At 41.9% G+C, this 20591-nt stretch overlaps 3 protein-coding genes across 7 annotated transcripts in view; 2 read left to right on the forward strand and 1 right to left on the reverse strand.

Annotated features, from left to right (window-relative positions):
• Positions 1-704: 704 nt before the first annotated feature.
• Positions 705-5664, reverse strand: lyrm1 (LYR motif containing 1). 2 transcript variants are annotated; one of them, XR_006841203.1, is made up of 4 exons: positions 4715-4775; positions 1391-1451; positions 1212-1243; positions 705-1096 (listed from the first exon to the last, which is right to left on the reverse strand). XR_006841203.1 is itself a non-coding variant. In XM_046368988.1 (4 exons), the coding sequence occupies exons 1-4, from the start codon at positions 5528-5530 to the stop codon at positions 902-904; spliced, it is 324 nt and encodes a 107-aa protein (XP_046224944.1). In that variant the 5' UTR covers positions 5531-5664; the 3' UTR covers positions 705-901. The 2 variants fall into 2 exon arrangements, 1 of the variants encoding a protein (XP_046224944.1); XM_046368988.1 differs by lacking the exon at positions 4715-4775 and adding an exon at positions 5495-5664.
• Positions 5264-15554, forward strand: dcun1d3 (defective in cullin neddylation 1 domain containing 3). 3 transcript variants are annotated; one of them, XM_046368987.1, is made up of 4 exons: positions 5264-5401; positions 7647-7732; positions 8239-8805; positions 13197-15554. In XM_046368987.1, the coding sequence occupies exons 3-4, from the start codon at positions 8351-8353 to the stop codon at positions 13747-13749; spliced, it is 1008 nt and encodes a 335-aa protein (XP_046224943.1). In that variant the 5' UTR covers positions 5264-5401; positions 7647-7732; positions 8239-8350; the 3' UTR covers positions 13750-15554. The 3 variants fall into 3 exon arrangements, with proteins under 3 accessions (XP_046224943.1, XP_046224941.1, XP_046224942.1); XM_046368985.1 differs by lacking the exon at positions 5264-5401 and adding an exon at positions 5596-6161; XM_046368986.1 differs by lacking the exon at positions 5264-5401 and adding an exon at positions 5596-5959.
• A 398-nt stretch (positions 15555-15952) lies between these two features.
• LOC124048324 (katanin-interacting protein) overlaps positions 15953-20591 on the forward strand; it is a 33922-nt gene continuing 29283 nt past the window's right edge. For both annotated transcript variants that reach the window (XM_046368990.1, XM_046368991.1), the window contains exons 1-3: positions 15953-16093; positions 16563-16661; positions 19615-19694. In XM_046368990.1, coding sequence (XP_046224946.1) covers positions 16650-16661; positions 19615-19694 — 92 coding nt within the window. In that variant the 5' untranslated portion in view covers positions 15953-16093; positions 16563-16649. The remainder of the gene's footprint in view (positions 16094-16562; positions 16662-19614; positions 19695-20591) is intronic.

The raw sequence follows: 20591 nt of genomic DNA on the forward strand, positions 1-20591 counted from the left end.
TAATTGTATGCTGTAGCATTAAGATTTCCATTCACTGGAACTAAGTGGCCTAGCCCGAACCATAAAAAACAGCCCCAGACCATTATTTCTGCTCCACTAAAACTTCCCAGTTGGCACTATGCATTGGGGCAGGTAGAATTCTCCTGGCATCCACCAAACCCAGATTAGTCCGTCGGACTGCCAGATGGTGAAGCGTGATTCAGAATTCCAGAGAACGCGTTTCCACTGCTCCAGAATGGCGGTGAGCCTTACACCACACCAGCCAATGCTTGGCATTGCGCAAGGTGAGCTTAGGCTTGTGTGCGGCTGCTCGGTCATGGAAACCCATTTCATGAAGCTCCCAACTAACAGTTAGTGTGCTGACATTGCTTCCAGAGGCAGTTTGGAACTCAGTAGTGAGTGTTGCAACCAAGGACAGAAAATATATTTTTTGTGGTTGCACATTACCTTTAAAACTGGAAAGCCACTAAAAGAGAGTAGCCTACTAATCTTTAACTGGTTATAGTAAGACATTGTTCCTATCAGTCAAATGTAACAGTTGATAAACTGAAGGTGGTGGTAAATGAATAAAACCTTTGTTGTGTGTATGCACTCTAATGCACTTTACTCAATAAATCCTTAAGTTTATGTTTCAACCCAACAGAGATCATCTGACTTTTTAGTAATTCCCTGAAAGAATGAATGCAGAGGAGTGGTTCTTTTCAAAACTCAATTTATTGAAAAGATAAATATATTCAAAATAGTATCACAAATCTTTATGGCTACTTATCTTACAGGACAGACAATGCTGACATCCACATAGCAGCTCATGTCAGGAATCACATGCATAAATACACTTGGAAATTAATGACTTTTTTGTGACTCCAATATATAAAATGGATTTTCAACTCAACTCCTGAGATTAGCCAGTAACTTTCCTCCTGTCCTTGGTAACATCAACCCTTTCACAAGAATATAGAGTTAATCTAGTATCAGCTGTAGTATCAGCTGTCCTCATGTGACTGTAAGTAAACTGGCTGGCCTGCTTCCTCATGCGTTGCTGTGCTTTCAGCTTCCTGCCTTTCTGGGTTGCCAGTCCCATTATAAGCAGGTAGATCTGCAATGAAGGGTATGGAACCGAAATAAAACCATGACATTAGATAATAGTGAACTCACACAATATCGCCCGAGATATATAAGCATTTCTTCTGGTTTAGATGTCTGTCACTTACAAGTCTTGGATAAGGATTCCTGTAATAAAGACCTGCGAAACATAGTGGGGGAAAACATCACTCAGATTCTCACACGAAAAGCATTTAAGTGTGAACTCTAAAACATGTCTGATTTGTCCAGAGATTATTACTAAATGAAAGAATTTGAAAATGTCAACCAGGCTTTTCTTGACACTCACCCATTTCTATCCTTGTCTCACATTCTGCTAAGCACTTCTTTATTGATTCCTGATCGGTCAACTGAAAGAGATACACAGAGCAACAGATTCATCAAACAGATACAGATGATACCGAGCTACACAGACAAACATAGAGTCTATCTTTTTGCCTGTTGGTTCTGTCTGAAGAGGGTCTGGGCCTCCTGGACAATGTACCTTCTGTCACTCACAGTGTCTTGTGGGAGTGTGGACTGCGCCCCAGGCGATCCGAAATACCCTAATATACAGTGACAGGACCTGATTACGTGTGGCTGTCGTCATTTGGTCTAAAAACAATACAAAGCAGGGAATAGAAAAAATATATGCAAGGAGTAACTTGCCCTATATACACTGCTCAAAAAAATAAAGGGAACACTAAAATAACACATCCTAGATCTGAAGGAATGAAATATTCTTATTAAATACTTTTTTCTTTACATAGTTGAATGTGTTGACAACAAAATCACACAAAAGTTATCAATGGAAATCAAATTTATCAACCCATGGAGGTCTGGATTTGGAGTCACACTCAAAATTAAAGTGGAAAACCACACTACAGGCTGATCCAACTTTGATGTAATGTCCTTAAAACAAGTAAAAAATGAGGCTCAGTAGTGTGTGTGGCCTCCACGTGCCTGTATGACCTCCCTACAATGCCTGGGCATGCTCCTGATGAGGTGGCGGTCTCCTGAGGGATCTCCTCCCAGACCTGGACTAAAGCATCCGCCAACTCCTGGACAGTCTGTGGTGCAACTTGGCGTTGGTGGATGGAGCGAGACATGATGTCTCAGATGTGCTCAATTGGATTCAGGTCTGGCAAATGGGCGGGCCAGTCCATAGCATCAATGCCTTCCTCTTGCAGGAACTGCTGACACACTCCAGCCACATGAGGTCTAGCATTGTCTTGCATTAGGAGGAACCCAGGGCCAACCGCACCAGCATATGGTCTCACAAGGGGTCTGAGTATCTCATCTCGGTACCTAATGGCAGTCAGGCTACCTCTGGCGAGCACATGGAGGGCTGTGCGGCCCCCCCAAAGAAATGCCACCCCACACCATTTTTTACTTATTTATTTCACCTTTATTTAACCAGGTAGGCAAGTTGAGAACAAGTTCTCATTTACAATTGCGACCTGGCCAAGATAAAGCAAAGCAAACCATGATTCACCCACCGCCAAACCGGTCATGCTGGAGGATGTTGCAGGCAGCAGAACGTTCTCCACGGCGTCTCCAGACTGTCACGTCTGTCACATGTGCTCAGTGTGAACCTGCTTTCATCTGTGAAGAGCACAGGGCGCCAGTGGCGAATTTGCCAATCTTGGTGTTTTCTGGCAAATGAAAAACGTCCTGCACGGTGTTGGGCTGTAAGCACAACCCCCACCTGTGGACGTTGGGCCTTCATACCACCCTCATGGAGTCTGTTTCTGACCGTTTGAGCAGACACATGCACATTTGTGGCCTGCTGGAGGTCATTTTGCAGGACTCTGGCAGTGCTCCTTGCACAAAGGCGGAGGTAGCGGTCCTGCTGCTGGGTTGTTGCCCTCCTACGGCCTCCTCCACGTCTCCTGATGTACTGACCTGTCTCCTGGTAGCGCCTCCATGCTCTGGACACTACGCTGACAGACACAGCAAACCTTCTTGCCACAGCTCGCATTGATGTGCCATCCTGGATGAGCTGCACTTCCTCAGCCACTTGTGTGGGTTGTAGACTCCGTCTCATGCTACCACTAGAGTGAAAGCACCGTCAGCATTCAAAAGTGACCAAAACATCAGCCAGGAAGCATAGGAACTGAGAAGTGGTCTGTGGTTCCCACCTGCAGAACCACTCATTTATTGAGGGTGTCTTGCTAATTGCCTATAATTTCCACCTGTTGTCTATTCCATTTGCACAACAGCATGTGCAATTTGTCTATCAGTGTTGCTTCCTAAGTGGACAGTGTGATTGACTTGGAGTTACATTGTGTTGTTTAAGTGTTCCCTTTATTTTTTTGAGCAGTGTAATTAACACCAGACTCAACCAAAGGATCCAGAGTACTGCAAAAGACTGGGGGCTCCGTTTGAATTGATATAGTCTGTGCTCAAACATCATTGAATAGGTGAAAGTGCTGGACATGTGGGTAAATAACACATGTACATACATGTTTCAATAAACCACTAGGTGGCAATATAACATCTGAAATTAAGTAATAGTCGCAGAGACTAGATAGTTCTTATTATAAAAATTGACAGCCGTGGTATATCAGACCGTATGCCACGGGTATGACAAAACGTTTATTTTTACTACTCTAATTCCGTTGGTAACCAGTTCATAATAGTAATAAGGCACCTCGGGGGTTTGTGATGTATGGCCAATATACCACGGCTAAGGGCTGTATCCAGGCACTCAGTGTTGCGCATAAGAACAGCCCTTAGCCATGGTATATTGGCCATATACCACATCACCTCTGGCCTTCCTGCTTAATTATACCTCAGTGGACTAAATAGCTACTTGCTTCTTCTACAACTACAGCTATTCACTGGTTGCCACAAATACAAAGTAAGAGAAAGGAAAGGGAAAGGGGGATACCTAGTCAGTTGTGTCTTGTGTGAAATGTGTCTTCCGCATTTAACCTAACCTTCTTAATCAGAGAGGTGCGGGGGCTGTCATAATCGACATCCAAGTCTTAAACATAGGCTACAACGTAAAAATGTATGAAAACAAAAATGTGCTTTTCGGTCTTAATTTAAGGTTAGCGTTAGGCTTAAGGTTAGCAGTGTGGTCAAGGCTAGGTTATGGCTAGGTTTAAAATCACATTTTAAGACGATGAATTGTAGGGTTTATGATTTTTGTGGCTGTGGTAACTAGTGACGACCCTTCCCCGGTGACTGGTTAAAAATCAAATCAAGTTTATTTATAAAGAGCTTTTAACATCAACAGATGTCACAAAGTGCGTATACAGAATCCCAAACTAAAACCCCAAATAGCAAGCAATACATGTAGAAGCTGTCTTATGTAGCCTAGAATTATGCTGCGTTCAAAACAACCGGGAACTCGGAATCTCCGACTTCAGTGTGTTCTAGACAACTGGGAACTCAGAAAAAAACAAGCTCTGACTATGAAAAATTGGTTTGAATTGGGTTGAACATCCAAGTATTAATTTCAACTCAGGAACTCTGGCCTCTTTCTAGAGCTCCGACTTTCCGACCTGAAGATCACTGACGTCATGATTTGACCTAGAATTTTTCAGAGTTCCCAGTTGTCTTGAAAGCACCATTCAACCTCAGGAGGCTGAAGAAATGTGGCTTGTCACCGAAAACCCCCACAAACCTTTACAGATGCACAATTGAGAGCATCCTGTCGGGCTGCATCACCGCCTGGTACGGCAACTGCATCATCCACAACCGCAGGGCTTTCCAGAGGGTGGTGCGGTCTGCACAGCGCATCACCGGGGGGAAACTACCTGCCCTCCACGAAGGACAAAAAGATAATCAAGGACAACAACCACCCGAGCCACTGCCTGTTCACCCCGCTACTATCCAGAAGGAGAGGTCAGTACAGGTGCATCAAAGCTGGGACCTGAAAAATAGCTTCTATCTCAAGGCCATCAGACTGTTAAACAGCCATCACTAACACAGAGAGGCTGCTGCCTACATACAGACTTGAAATCATTGGCCTCTTTAATAAATGGATCACTAGTCACTTTATAATGTTAACATATCTTGCATTACTCATCTCATATGTATACATCTCATATGTATGAAAATACGAGCTCCGACTGAAAAAATCGATTTGAACAGTCATCCATCTTTCTAGAACTCCGACATTCCAACTTGAAGTTCAATGACGTGATGATCTACCTCGTATTTTTCCGAGTTCCCAGTTGATTTGAACGCGGCATAATGGGGGGTCTGTGCGTCACACCTATGAATATGGGCTAACGTGAGCTAGCAGGGTAACAAGGCAAAGTATCTGGTTTATGGCACGCTTATCGTTCATTTAATACGAAAGTCTAGGGTAAGAATATCTAACGCTGTATGTTTACATTGCAATAACACCATGCTGACTTATCGAATAGTAGTATTATCTGCCAATTATTACTTGACCTACCTGCTGTGCTGTTAGCTTTTTGACAACATGTCGCATTGAAATGACGATTAAATTGACGTATTTGAGAGGTGTGTTCGCAGCAATTAGTGTCGTAAAGTCGCTTCGAAACAATTAAATAGTTATTTTTTTCATTCACTTTTCAAAGCCCTTCAAGTTAAACGATTTCACCAAATATTATGTTAATTCATGTTCGTTGGGTTTTAGCTGTATTAGTCAGGTTGCCAGCTACTACAATTTTGAACTAAATCTGAACAGGGGACCCCATCCACACAGATCAGTGGATGGTATAGTTGCTAGCTGTCTAACTGGTGCTCTGTTGGGAGGAAGTGATGCAGGGAAAATCCACTCAATGACCAAAGGGGAAACACAAAGAAACTATAAGCCTTTCGTACTGGTTCATCCGACTTTTTTTAGTAGTCAATTTAAAGTAAAGACAGTCGTCTAGGACGGTTGTTTGCAAACCAGGTGCGTTCTTATCAGGCAAAAGCCAACTTAAACGCTCGTTTTTGTTTATGGTGCTGACTAGCTTCCTACTAGCATTAGCTTAGCTGGCTACCATTTAGCTAAGTGGGGCTGATTGTGTCGTTGTCCTAAGTTCGCTATTTGTTTTACTGATGTTATTGGAGTGATGTACGTGATTTTCTCGACAATCAACTATTTTTAAGAGGTAACGTTACTTATCCTGTTTGTGGTCTAAAATAGTTTATATATTTATGGTATACTAGATTGCTAACTTTACAGATAACTAGCTAACGGTTAGCTACATGATGACGTGCTAGCTAGCCAGTCGGTAGCTAAGTATGATGATGGCGAAGTGTAACCAGCCACAAACGAGGCTATATTATTACCAGGGAACTTAGCTGCTGTAGTTGTTAGACAGTCGAGTTGATTAGGTTACCATGTTAGCTGGTCAAACAAAGAAACAGGTATGTTAGCCAACGTTCAGATGCAAACTAGAATTGCACAGCTGAGCTAGCTAACGTTAGCAAGTTTAAATATTATTGTTGGCAGTGTTATTTTCATAAATGGATTGCTAACTAAATAGTTAAATAGCTATATATTCCCCACAGTATATACATGTCGATGTGTTCCTAGTCAGCTACCTACAACAAAGTATATCATTAGAATGAGGTGAACGTGGTTGAAAGCACTGCAGTCTTTCCAGGAGGTGTTATGCCTGTACATGTCCACTGAAGTTTCATTCCTCATGAATAGTTTCAATAAATGTGATAAGGGGCTTTTCGCTTGTTGCTGAGTGTTTCATTAAATCATGAAAGACAGGAACAAAATAAAACACCAACTAGTTGAACAAGAATGGTAGTACAGTATTTGACTTATGAATCTTGCAACAGCTGGAAGCCATCATGAATTCCTCATTGGGTAACAGAATATTTCAAATGTAGGCCTATGTCATTAAAAGGTCTCAAACAAAGGAAAGGGATAGGCATATTTATCTCTATAGTTTCCTGCTTTGTGGTTGAAAAAGTACCCAATTGGCATACCTTAATAGAAAATGAGTCGGCCAGTAAAATACTACTTGAGTATAAGTATTTGGTTTTAAACATACTTAGTATCATAAGTAAATGTAATTGATAAAATATACTTAAGTTTCAAAAGTGAAAGTACACCTTTTCAAATTCCTCATATTAAGCAAACCATCTGGCACCATTTACTTAGAATGTTTTTATTTACCAATAGCCAGGGACATGCTCCAACACTCAAACATCATTTACAAATGAAGCATGTGTTTAGTGAGTCCACCAGGTCAGAGGCCAGATACCCCAGAAAACTAAAGTAGTACTTTCAAGTATTTTTTACTTAAGTGCTTTACACCACTGGCTGCTTTCAATTAAAAGTTCATCCTTACATTTACATTACATTTAGTCATTTCATCTTTGACTCAAGCATTCACCTTATGACATCCAGTGGGACAGTCACTTAACAAATGCATCTAAAACATGATTACTTAACCTATCCTGTAAAATGACTGCTTTGGCTCAAGTTTGTTCTGAAATGACATGTTGTAAATGACTGCTTTCTCAATCTGAAATGACAAATTCACAGCAAGTTCATACACTGAATCTACATGTGGATGAACGATACCCCTGTAACACATTATGCTTATGGTGACAAGATGCTGTGTGTCTTTCAGCATTACCGATGTTAAGGTCACCACGATGGAGCAGAAAAAGATGACACCTTCATCTAGAGTGATAAAGGCATTCTGAGGAAGTGTCTGTAAGTACTTATTATCTGAACCAACCCATTTCTTCGCTATCGCTGAGCAATTCTGGTAGCGTATTGTGCAGGCTAGTAGTATGTATGATCCAGACAACTTACATTTCAATTTTAGTGTTTTATTTGGTGGTATCTTGTGGTTTTAGTATTTTAGTCAGTAATATGGTAATCCATGCTGTATTAGGCTCTTTTCTATAAGTAGTTATTCAGCCCTCTAGTTTGATATGAACCCTCCTATACATGCTACAGTACCAGCTTCTATGGTAACTGGGCCAGGCTTAAAACTGCCAGACACTTCACCCTTTTGCGTTGGTGATGTATCCTACTTGTATGGTCTTCGTATGATTTTCTTATTTTAGCATTTAGCAGTTGTCTTCTCTAGTAATTATTACCTCAGTGTTGTGGCTTTTGACCCTTTGTGACTAATGGGTTTGTTGATTCAGTGACTCATTGTCACTGTAGTTGTTGACCCCATGTGACTGTGTTGGACTCCTCCTCTGTTCCAGGGCCCAAGGGCATGTTGAGACGTCTCACCAGGCCAGAGCAGAGGCGTCTTGGTGGGTCAGACGGGGCCTGAAGGAGGGGAGGACAGACCGAGAGGACCAGAGAGAGAGAGACATGGGCCAGTGCGTCACCAAGTGTAAGAACCCATCGTCCTCGCTCGGCAGCAAGAGTGGCGACAAGGAGCAGGGGTCCAAGTCCCACCACAAGAAAGGCGGCGGGGGAGGAGGGCACAAAGAGGAGCCTGGCACTGTGTGCAGAAAGACCTCCAGTGAGCACATGTTCAATGGCACCAAGACCGCCATGGAGGTTACCGTGGAGACCACGGTGATCCCCGCGTCAGCCATGCTGGGGGACCTGAGGAAGGAGGACCGCTTGGTGGCGGATAGGGAGGGGCCGTCCTTGCTGCGCATCGAGGAGCTCTTCTGCTGCTACAAGGACCCGCATGAGGATGCCATCTTGGAGGAGGGCATGGAGGGGTTCTGCAACGACCTGTGCGTGGACCCCGCTGAGTTCCGTGTGCTGGTCCTCGCCTGGAAGTTCCAGGCGGCCACCATGTGCAAGTTTACAAGGTGAGAGACGGGTTGGGGATGAGATCGGAAGGAGTAAGGGTGAGACAGACTATGCTTCATCAATGTTTTAGCCTGATATTCAGAAAACATGTTCAGAGAAGATTCCTCAAGTAATTTATTGGTCCAAAAGAGACCATATTAGCCTGTACTATTGATTAGCATGGCTGATTCAATGGCTAATGTTAGACATCTGACCAAATTTCTAAAATGGCTACTGCTGCCCTGCACTGTATGTTTTAGGCTAGCTTCCCCTCTCACTGTGCAGTGTTTCATTTAACATTGGTCTGGCTGGCCACCCCACCCCCACTTCTCTCAGCTTTCAGCAGCACGGCAGCTCACTTGCTATTCTGACAGGTAGGGGGCACACAGGAAATCGAAACAGGCTCTGACACTGCACTCTGTAATGAGTAGGGATTAGACAGGGTCTTTCTCTGATTGTCTATTGCTCAGATGCTTTTGTCCTCTTCATTCTCATGTAATCTTGTACCTAGTCTGAAGATTGTACCTATATTACCATCATTTGACCTATTAACAAATATTCTCATCTGAGCTACCTCGAGCCAGACAACTTGAAAGGTTTACTGTTGCTTTGCTGTTCACACCAAGTCTAATTTCATGTCTGCTGTATAAAAGGGGGTGGAAAAGCAATGTATATCAGGGGACATATCTGGCCAGGGACTCATGCTGAAGTGACAGCAGAACAATGTGACAGGATGTGGTTAAGTGAGTCAAATCCAGTGTTATTCGTCACATGCTTCGTAAACAACAGGTGTGGACTTACAGTGAAATGCTCATTTACAGGCCCTTCCCAACAATGCAGAGAGAAGGAAGATAGAGAAATAATAGAAACACAATGATAACGTGGCTATATACAAGGGGTACGAAGTAATTGAGATAGATATGTACGTATAACTAGGAATAAAGTGACAGATGGTAAAGTAGCAGCGGTGTAAGTGATGAGTCAAGAGTTAGTGCAAAAGGGGTCAATGCAGATAACCAGGCTAACTGTTAAACTATTTAGCAGTTTTATGGATTGGGGGTAAAAGATGTTACGGGTCCTGTTGGTTCCAGACTTGGTGTGTGTGTGTACACATCCTATAGTAGGGACTGAATGGCTTACACTTAGACTGTGTGTGGACATCCTATAGTATAAACGGCTTACTGATTTTGTGTGTGTGTGTGGTGGATGTGTGCACGTGTAAGTGTAGACTTCCTAACACTAGTGTATTGACTTCCTATAGACACTGTATGAGGGCATAGGCTTCCTATAGACCATATATATGCTAATTACGCTTGCTGTAACCTCTCCAACCCCTAACCTCTCTCTCTCCTTCCTTCTGTACTCTTCCAGCCGTTCTGGGTTGGTGTAAACTTTTTCTCTAAATTTTGTCAGCCTTCGCTAAAGATGTATTTTTGTCACTTGCTGACTGTCTGCAATTAAACAGGACATAAAGCAAAATATCAACAGTTAGCAAGTAATATTTAAATTAATAGTTAATTATATTTAAAAAATATAGTCTGTATGATTAAATTCTCATTACTGAAACAGAAGTTCTCTCTACCGCAACTGGCTTTAAATTGCAGCATTAAGTGAGAATGGTGTTGTGAAGGATGAGGAACCTTAGCATGTTTTGCTAACAATAGAGAGACTTGATGACTAAGCACATTTTTACTCAATGTAAATAATTAGACATTAATGAAATATATTTTAATTGAACATTTTAATAACGTTTTTCTAAATGTCAAACTACTGTCGTGTACGCAGTCTGCCAAGAGAATGTTTAACTTTTAACTGGAGAAATATAAAGAGATCTGCTTACCTGGTAGCCATCTTGAAGGTACTGGCAGATGTGTTGCTTGGTTCAAAATCAAACTTATTTTTAAATTCTCTGTGTGTGTAAACAGTCCTTCAAAAATGTTGTGGAGGATGACATCAGTCATGGACACTTCAATTTTCCAACATTTTTTACATTATTATTATACATGAATATACAGTTAATAATTTTTCTGTCATTTGAAAACATCTAGTAGAACATCCATTTATTTTTTTCAGAATATTTTCATTTTACTCTGTTTAAATTACAACATAACATACATTCCGACAGAGCTGGACATGTTGTGGTAATGAGAATTTTAGCAGAAAATGCAATAAAATACAAAAATAATTAATTCCTATGTTGAAATTACTCTTTGTGCAAGGTAGAGAACACTTATCTTTATGATATTTTGTTATATTACTAAATTCCATGTTTTATATTTAAAATCATTACTGCCATGGTATTTTAAGGATTTCATGAGAATGACCCAATAGCGAAACAGTCCTGTAGTTTAGCATTCGCTTCATTGGACCACTTCCGTATTGAGCGTGTCACTGGTACTTCCTGTTTGAGTTTTTGCTTGTAAGCGTCAGGAGGATAGAGTTATGGCCAGATTTGCCGAAAAAAACGGTAAGAGAGCTTTGTATGCATCTCTGTGTGTGGAGTAAAGGTGATCTAGAGTTTTTTTTAGTCTCTGGTTACACAGGTGACATGCTGGTAGAAATGAGGTAAGAACGATTTCAGTTTTCCTGCAGTAAAATTACTGGGCACTAGGAGCGCCACCTGGGTGAGTATTTTCTTGTTTGCTTAAAGCCCTGTACAGCTCGTTGAGTGCTGTCTTAGTGCTAGCATCAGTTTGTGGTGGTAAATAGGCAGCTACGAAAGATAGATGAAAACTCACTTCATAAATAGTATGGTCTACAGCTAATGATGTATTCTAACTCAGGTGAGCAGAACCTTGACTTCCTTCGTATTAGAGATCGTGCACCAGCTGTAATTAAGAGAACCCCCCCCTTGAGCTTACCCAAAGCTGCTGTTCTGTCCTGCCGATGCATAAAAAAACAGCAAGAATATTATCCATGCCCTTGTTCAGCCAAGTTTCCTTGAAGCATAGGATATTACAATTCTTCCGGCCCTGTTGATAGGATAGTCTCGATCGTAGCTCGTCCAGTTTGTCCTCCTGTGATTGTACATTTGCCAGTAGAACAGAGGGTAGAGGCAGCTTATTCACTCGCCGCCGTAATTTCATCAGGGTGCCCGCACATCGGCCTCTAAATTGCCCCTCTCTTTCTCTTCCGCATGTCGGGGATTCAGGCCTGGCCCGGGGTGAGCAGGGGCCCGTATAACGGCCGCTATACATTCCAGCGCCATTCTCATCAAGGGGGCTTCTTGCCCTTTCTCTCCCTGTGCTGTAAAGCGTGCTCCTCTTTATCAGAGCCTTTAAAAGGCATAGTTATTTCTGTTTTTACTTTACTTGACTTCTTTATGTTGAGGCCCATGTGATGTTTCAGAGTTAGCTTAGTTAAGAAACTTTTACCTATGAACCTTTCTAGCGCAGGCGCTAGCGGAACCCCTCGACAACATTCCACTGAAAAGGCAGTGCTCGAAATTAAAAAATATTTGAAGAGAAATGTCCACCATATAGGAGTCAACAGAAGTTAGAAATAACACCATAAATATTCACTTACCCTTGATGATCTTCATCAGAAGGCACTCGCAGGAATCCCAGTTCGACAATAAATGACTGATTTGTTCCATAAAGTCCATCATTTATTTCCAAATAGCCACTTGATGTTAGCGTGTTCAGCCCACTAATTCATCTTCATGAGGCGCAAGCACTTCGTCCAGACAAAAACTCGAAAGGTTCCGTTACAGGTCGTAGAAACAAGTCAAACGATGTATGGAATCAATCGTTAGGATATTTTTAACATAAAACATCAATAATTATTCCAACCGGAGAATTCCTGTCTGAAGAAAAGCACTGGAACAAGAGGTAACTGTCTGGAGCGCGCATCACGAGCCTGAGACACTCTGCCAGACCACTGACTCAAACAGGTCTCATGAGCCCCTCCTTTATTGTAGAATCCTCAAATCAGTTTCTAAAGACAGTTGACATCTAGTGGAAGCCGTAGGAAGTGCAACTTTATCCATATCCCACGGTGTATTCGGTAGGCCAAGCTTTGAAAAACTACAAACCTCAGATGTCTCACTTCCTGGTTTGATTTTTCTCAGGTTTTCGCCTGCCATATGAGTTATGTTATACTCACAGACATCATTCAAACAGTTTTAGAAATGTCAGAGTGTGTTCTATCCAATACTAGTAATAATATGCATATATTAGCATCTGGGACAGAGTAGGAGGCAGTTCACTCTGGGCACGCTATTCATCCAAAAGTGAAAATTCTGCCCCCTATCCCAAAAAGGTTAACTACTTAAAATTGCCCAAGTTGTCTTTGTTGCCAAAAATGTAAGACACTGACAGGTTTTGCCCCCTATTGCTCATTGCCCTGAGTCAAAGGTTGATATTATGTTGCGTTCTATAATGCAGCCTTGTTTCTCCCCTCCTGTCTGTAGGAAGGAGTTTGTGGATGGATGCAGGGCGATCCAGGCGGACAGTCTGGAGGGCATCTGCTCCCGGTTCTCCTGCATGCTGCTGGAGGCACAGGGCGAGGAGAGCTTCAAGGACCTGTACCGCTTCACCTTCCAGTTCGGCCTTGATGCCGAGGAGGGCCAGCGCTCTCTTCAGCGCGACATCGCCATCGCTCTGTGGCGCCTGGTCTTCACGCAGGACACGCCGGCTATCCTTGAGCACTGGCTGGACTTCCTCGGCGAGAACCCGTCGGGCGTGCGGGGCATCTCTCGGGACACCTGGAACATGTTCCTCAACTTTACACAGGCCATCGGGCCGGACCTGAGCAACTACAGCGAGGACGAGGCCTGGCCCAGCCTCTTTGACACCTTCGTGGAGTGGGAGATGGAGCGCAGGAAAAAGGAGGCACAGGAGGAGCAGTTGAAGAGGGCAGAGGAGGAGGAGAGGGGATGCACTGAGACCGAGGGCTCTCCCTCCAGCACAGACGGACTTGAAACAGAGAGCGGATGGGGCTCACAGACCTGGGTGGGCCACTGACTATGGAATTCTGGGAAGGGAGGAAGGTTGGGATTGGTGGGTTCTGACCTATAAGTGAACTGTACATCTGTGAATCATTGGATGACAAATTAGTATTAACATTACCATTATTCCTCTCGCTCCATTTCTGTTGCGGTGGGACAGGGTTTCCTTGCACCCTGCTTTATTTCTGGTTATTGAAAGGGCTCTAAGAACTGTATTGTTTTTAAGCACTTCTATTTAAGTTATTTGTTTTATTTGTCTTTAATCTGTTTGTTTTTAAAATAATTTGGACATGTGGTCCATTTTAATCTTTCCCAACTCACAAAGAAAGCTCAGTATATAGGGTTGCTTTAAAAACCAGGTGCCAGAAAGCCATACCAGTTCCCAAGTCTCATTGACCTGGAAACACTGGTGACTGGACCTCTCACCCAAAGACGTAGGCTTATTAAATCCTCATATTGCATTAAGAAGAAGGGAAATTGGGACAATCTATTTGTCCTCAAATAACTCCTTATTACCAGAGACTGAGCTTTATCTTTATGGGGTCAGTGAAATCAACTTGATTGACATTGTTTTATTTTGGAACAACATTTGAGTGTGGATGAATTGGCTTTCATTTTTGACATGTGGACTATATAAAGGGTTATATTCTTGGCTTATCTATTGCCTGTAGTTGTGATGGCCAACCAAGATTTGTTCAAGACGTGGTCGTACTCGAGTGTGCATAATGTCCTAAAGTAAAAATTGAAGTGAAGCGACGGTGAAAATACCTTGTTACTATTTTTATTCTATTTATCTAAATAAAACATTTGTTGAAGCTATATTCCTATAAATCCTTTTAAATTTCAAGTTGATTTCTTTGAAAATAATCACACCCTTTTTTTCTCTCTCTCTTCTGCAGTGTAATTTATGAAAAGGTTGTTGAGCGCTTTAGACCGTGGTAGTGTCTTTAGCTTATTCTAACTGCCAGGGCTTGGTTCCATTTTGGTCCCTAGCCCCTGTCCCTTTAGTGTTCACAGATTCCAAAGGACTGAACACATGTAAGCAATATGGTATTGGCCACCAATCCACCAAGCCATTCAATGGACTGTGGACTTCTACCTGAAGTTATAGCTTGCACATATGTAGTTATTCAGATCTGTGAACAGGACAGAAGGTGACTGTACCTGGGCTACATTCAGGGCTGTTGTGTTAGGTCATTACAAAGCTTTTGTCCTTCCATGGAGGGCCGAGTATCTACGGGTTTTCACTACTCTCTTGTACTTGATTGAATCGAGGTCCCAAATTAGTAAAGAACAACCCTCACCTGGTTGTCTGGTTTTTCCTTTCAATTAAGACTTAAAAACCCACAGACACTAGGCCCTCCATGGAATGAGTTTGACACCCTTGCTTTAGGGACTCTGTAGTTAGTTAGAATAAGCTAAGACCTTACCAAGTTTGCAACAATCTTACAACATTGGACAGCTATTCCCTCTAATCTTGTGGGCATGTCAAGAATGTGTGTCGGCTGCTAGTGACTGTTGTGTTAAGTGCACAAAACACAATGGCCCTCCTAGTCACCATGCTTGTAATGCTCTCATTCATGCCTGCAGCTTCTAGACCATTCACAACTGTTGAATTATAATGAAACAGAGCCCAGGCCTTTTGGTGACAGTGGATCATTGTTAACCAGGTGCATGGCTCATTGAGTGTCTGCAACTGAGTCCAGTGTGGTCAGGGGGTGCCCTTGTGAGGTTTATGTTTTCCTTTGCCCTTTTTATATAAAATGCATTGATTTATAATGAATAAAACCATGTTCCAACTTTTGACAGTGGACCACGAAATACATATGGGGAGTTTCATTTTGTTTTGGTGGTGTCATTGTCCTGTTCTGATGGAGGGTTTGCAGTTTGGCTTTTGAGGACATTTGAACACAACTCGGGCATCTAATAATCAAACCTGCTGTTTTCTAATGTCCCAGGATGCTCCTTGCCCTGGTTTCTACCATTCAAACAAAATGTTTTTCTTTAGAAAAATAACTTTTTTTATTGATACCCTGGTGAAGTTTGAGAAAATTGCAAAAATTGTAGCTCTGATATGGCTATAATATAGTATATAATCTATTGTGGTTAGTAGGGGTTGCTGGGCAAAGTACAGTATTTCTCGCTCTGCTGTAGTGTATTTGCTGTAGGCAGGCAGTGTACACAAAACATGGTCCTCCTCATCAGGGGGTGTGTCCAACACAGGGGCTTTCGCTATTGGTGGATGTTTCTCCTGGTAACCAGCATCCACTGTTATCAACAACACTGGACACATGAGAATCGGAAACTTCATCTGATATCGAGAAACGGCATTAAAATACCCGTGTAAATATTTCTGGATTGTGAGTATTTAAAACATTTAACCAAAGTGTATATTGTCTAAAAACAGGAAGTTGATAAAAATGATGAGTGGTAAACTTCCTTAGCCTAGTCATTCGTTAGCTTAGCTGGCTAGTTTAGCCACAGCTTATTCCTGCAGCCAGCAACATCAGCTAACGTTAGCTAGCGCCGACTTGCTAGCTGCATAGCCTGCACAAATAAAGCTGATTATCTAGCTAGCTATGTTTCTTAATTCACCGAGTGAGCTAACTTCAACATGTGGAGTGCATTGTTGAAATGTATGTGAAATGCAAAAAAACTGCCGTTGTAACAATGACCAAGAATGTAGCTAGGGCCAGAATTTTAGCAGCGGCGTGCAGTTTTTGCTTATGCGGGAGAAAAATATATATATTTCGGGTGCGGCAACATTGCTGTCGGACGGTCCTCATAAAAAGGTCATAATCTCGGTTAATTTCTATTTCCTTGCTACAGAGTTGAATTTAGAAAATCATCGTGGGTTGACATCCTCTCAAAATGTGGAATTAGGGCTATGTGAAAACCAGTGTCTGTGATCCCACAATGGATAAAGTGGTGAGTTCCGTTTAATTTTATATTGAAACAATTGGAGAACAATAGCTGAGGTCATGTGGATAGACGTTCACTACAAAAAGGGATGGCTTTGCGTCTCACTGCCATGAAGCCTGATTTATGTGCCTACTCCCCACCTCTAAGGTGGGGGATGTTGGTCAGGGGCAGAGGGAGCCTTGTAAATGAGATGCATATCCTGACAAATATTAAAATAATGAATAAAACGTTTTTAGGTTTGTTAATGTTATGTCTGTGCCTCTTTACCACATTCTTTGTTTATGATTTGATTACCTACGTTGTGACAAGAAACTCGAGCACATTTAGTATTTTGGGTATTTTATTATGATCCCCATTACTTGGGCGGGGTACATTCTTGTAGCCTATGCTCGTTCCATAATGTGGTTTGTGGATTTTAATTGATTCGATGTTTGGTGCATACAAGGATGCCAGTCTGCTGGATTTTTTATTTTTTTAAAGTATTATATGGATCTGGAATTACATAAGGTGTGCGAATAACCCTCTTTTCAATAGATTGCCTACATGGTCACTTGCCAAAGTCAGTATTGCACCTGTTATAACATAGTCATATATGAACCAGAATCTGGCTTTATGGTGAATCTCCTTTTAAGCCCAGGAAGCAGCAATTCAATATGCCATTCACTAGCTTTTCAAGCTTATTAATGTTCAAATGCATTCATTACTCACCAAATGTGGAGTTTTGATTACCAACTATAGTTATGTGTTGCCACCACAGCGGGCATGTAGTTCCAAAAAAGGTTTAAATAAAAATGAACAAGCAACCGAAAGAATACCCTTTTCAGCACCTCCAATCACTCACAACCCAAGGATCTCGGATTGCTACAACATCTTAACCAATACATTGGAGGTGTCGAAGAAGCTTTCTATTTTGGTTGCATGTAACTTTTTACTTTGACCTTTTATGGAAGTACGTACCATCCGTGACGGCAGTAAATTAGGATAGTTGCTAATCGAAACACCATATGTGGTCAGTAACAAACTTATTTTGACATTGTTAAGCTTGAAAAGCTGGTGAATGGCTGCTGCTTCCTGGGTTTAAAGGAGATTCGCCACATCAACATCTCCTGCAAGACCAGATTCTGGTTCTCGTCATATAGTGCATCTATTCTGCTGTTCTCTTTTCTTCCTTCACCTTTCCCCCTCTTCCTCCAGTGCTCCTGCAGATGGTGAAGCCTAGTTGGCTGCTAGACTTATGTAAGAGAGCTAGTGATTTCATCCCCTTTTCGGGTGATTCCATGCCAGCATAGGCCGAAAATATGTTTGGTATCTCTGATTGTTCTGGCAATTCTTACATCAACACTTCATTGGAAGGAAGAGTGTTTTCGACATGCTTTTTACATTTTGTATCACAAATCTGTGAACCATACACTATACAGACAACATATTGGTGTTGTTATACTCCTTAGAGTATGCTCTCAAATCTGGAGTATGTCTAGATTCTTAAAGGGAAAAAATTACATGAATTTATTCAACATAAAAAATAGGAATACTGTATCTTAGAAGTGCCCCTTTAGATTTTTCATATTTTTAGACATATTGTTAAGATCAATATAGGCTACTCTTCAAACACGTCAAATTTCCAGAGTGGGCTCTCTGGTCATTTTAATAGGTCATTCACCTAAGGCAGCAGGTAGCCTGTGGTTAGAGTGTTGGACTAGTAACCGGAAGGTTGCAAGATCGAATCCCCGAGCTTAGGATTGTAAATCACCAGCAGAGTTCTTTTTAATCAATTTTCCCATTCAGTGTGTTGATGGTGCTCATCAAATTGATCAAAACCTCAGAATGAGCAGAGAGCCCACTCTGGAAATGTGAATTCTCTTAGGGTATATTGTTCCAAAAAATGTCTTTAAATTCTCAAAATCCAAAACGGTACTTTTGAGGGTAATATTTTTATTAATGTTTATAATGTTGAATAAATTAATGTGAAAATGTGTATTTCAGAATCTAGACATTCTCCATATTTGAGAACACACTATAAGGGGTATAATGAGACCACGAGGTTGCCTGTATCATGTACAGTTCAGGGATCATAAGGTCTTACAAGAGGCATGTATAGGTCTAAAATGGGCACAAAATGGTTTGTGAGACAAACATAAAAAGCATTTCAAACACCCCCCGCAATGAAGTTTCTATGTGAGAATTGACAGAACAATCTAAAATAGCCCAAAATATGTTCTGCCTACGCTGGTGTGGAATCACCCTTTCACTACCTGCACGAGCCTGTGAATTTGCCATGTCTTGCTATTGTCAATACTCAAACCAGAATACAATACTCATAGCCTATCCATTATCTTCATTTCAAAGATGCAGTCTGATGCTAAACATACTCCCATTCAAAATGGTTGAGGTTATCTTATCCTTTGACACTATCTGTTTTTGTTTTTCTCATCACGTTTCAACTTCAGTAGACTGAGCGCATGACTATAGAGTTCACACTACATTTGCTACCAGAACATCCTTTCTGTCTTTCATTGTTTTGTCTATGGTAGGTAAACGGATTGCAGTATTTTAGTGTTTCTTGTGTAACGCATGAGTCTTACAATAAACCAATTGAATTTAGGGCCTGTCTCTTATTCATTAACTCCATGCAAATGATGAGTATAAAGTCATTTGTATGGACTTTTAACCGAAATAAGAATTTGTGGGTTTCCATATCGATAACAAAAGATTACGCCCACACTATTTGTCAAGATTTCAACGTGTCATCTCAATCCGGGGTCGTATTTACTCAATTTGAAGGCCGGTCACCTAGGCTATGACAATAAACAGGGTTAATGATTCAGCTTGTTTCAAGACTCTGCACCTCTTCTCAAAATTAATCACTGCAGCATGACCCTAGTGTATTGTGATACTGTATGTGTTCGCATGGCTTCTCTGTCTGACACTACTTCCTGTTGTTGTCTACCTATCTGTGAAGGAGAACCAGAGGTGTCAGGGAGGCTTGGCTGCTGAAGAGATACTGGATGAATATTTAATCGCCCTTCAGCACAAAAACAGGTGAACTGTGAGGCAGACACGGGCCTTTGGGAGAGGCAGCTCCGGTTACGCTGAGAGGACACAGTAGCTGACTGTCAATAGGCTTATACTCACACACATAGGGTTGACTTTGGTTGCTTCCTCGTGCTGAGAGATTGAATGACACCAATGATGTACAGTGAGGGGGAGGGGGGGGGGGTCAGTATTTGATCCCCTGCTGATTTTGTACGTTTGCCAACTGACAAAGAAATTATCCGTCTATAATTTTAATGGTAGGTTTATTTGAACAGTGAGAGACAGAATAACAACAACAAAAAGATCCAGAAAAACCCCATGTCAAAAATGTTTTACATTGATTGCATTTTAAATGAGGAAAATATCTATTTGACCCCCTCTCAATCAGAAAGATTTCTGGCTCCCAGGTGTCTTTTATACAGGTAACAAGCTGAGATTAGGAGCACACTCTTAAAGGGAGTGCTCCTAATCTCAGATTGTTACCTGTATAAAAGACACCTGTCCACAGAGGCAATCAATCAATCAGATTCAAAACTCTCCACCATGGCCAAGACCAAAGAGCTCTCCAAGGATGTCAGGGACACGATTGTAGACCTACACAAGGCTGGAATGAGCTACAAAACCATCGCCAAGCAGCTTGGTGAGACGGTAACAACAGTTGGTGCGATTATTTGCAAATGGAAGAAACAAAAGAACTGTCAATCTCCCTCGGCCTGGGGCTCCATGCAAGATCTCACCTTGTGGAGTTGCAATGATCATGAGAACGGTGAGGAATCAGCCCAGAACTACACTGGAGGATCCTGTCAATGATCTCAAGGCAGCTGGGACCATAGTCACCAAGAAAACAATTGGTAACACACTACGCCGTGAAGGACTGAAATCCTGCAGCGCCCGCAAGGTCCC

The sequence above is a fragment of the Oncorhynchus gorbuscha genome, linkage group LG11, assembly GCF_021184085.1.
Source record: "Oncorhynchus gorbuscha isolate QuinsamMale2020 ecotype Even-year linkage group LG11, OgorEven_v1.0, whole genome shotgun sequence".
In the NCBI taxonomy this organism is placed as follows: domain Eukaryota; kingdom Metazoa; phylum Chordata; class Actinopteri; order Salmoniformes; family Salmonidae; genus Oncorhynchus; species Oncorhynchus gorbuscha.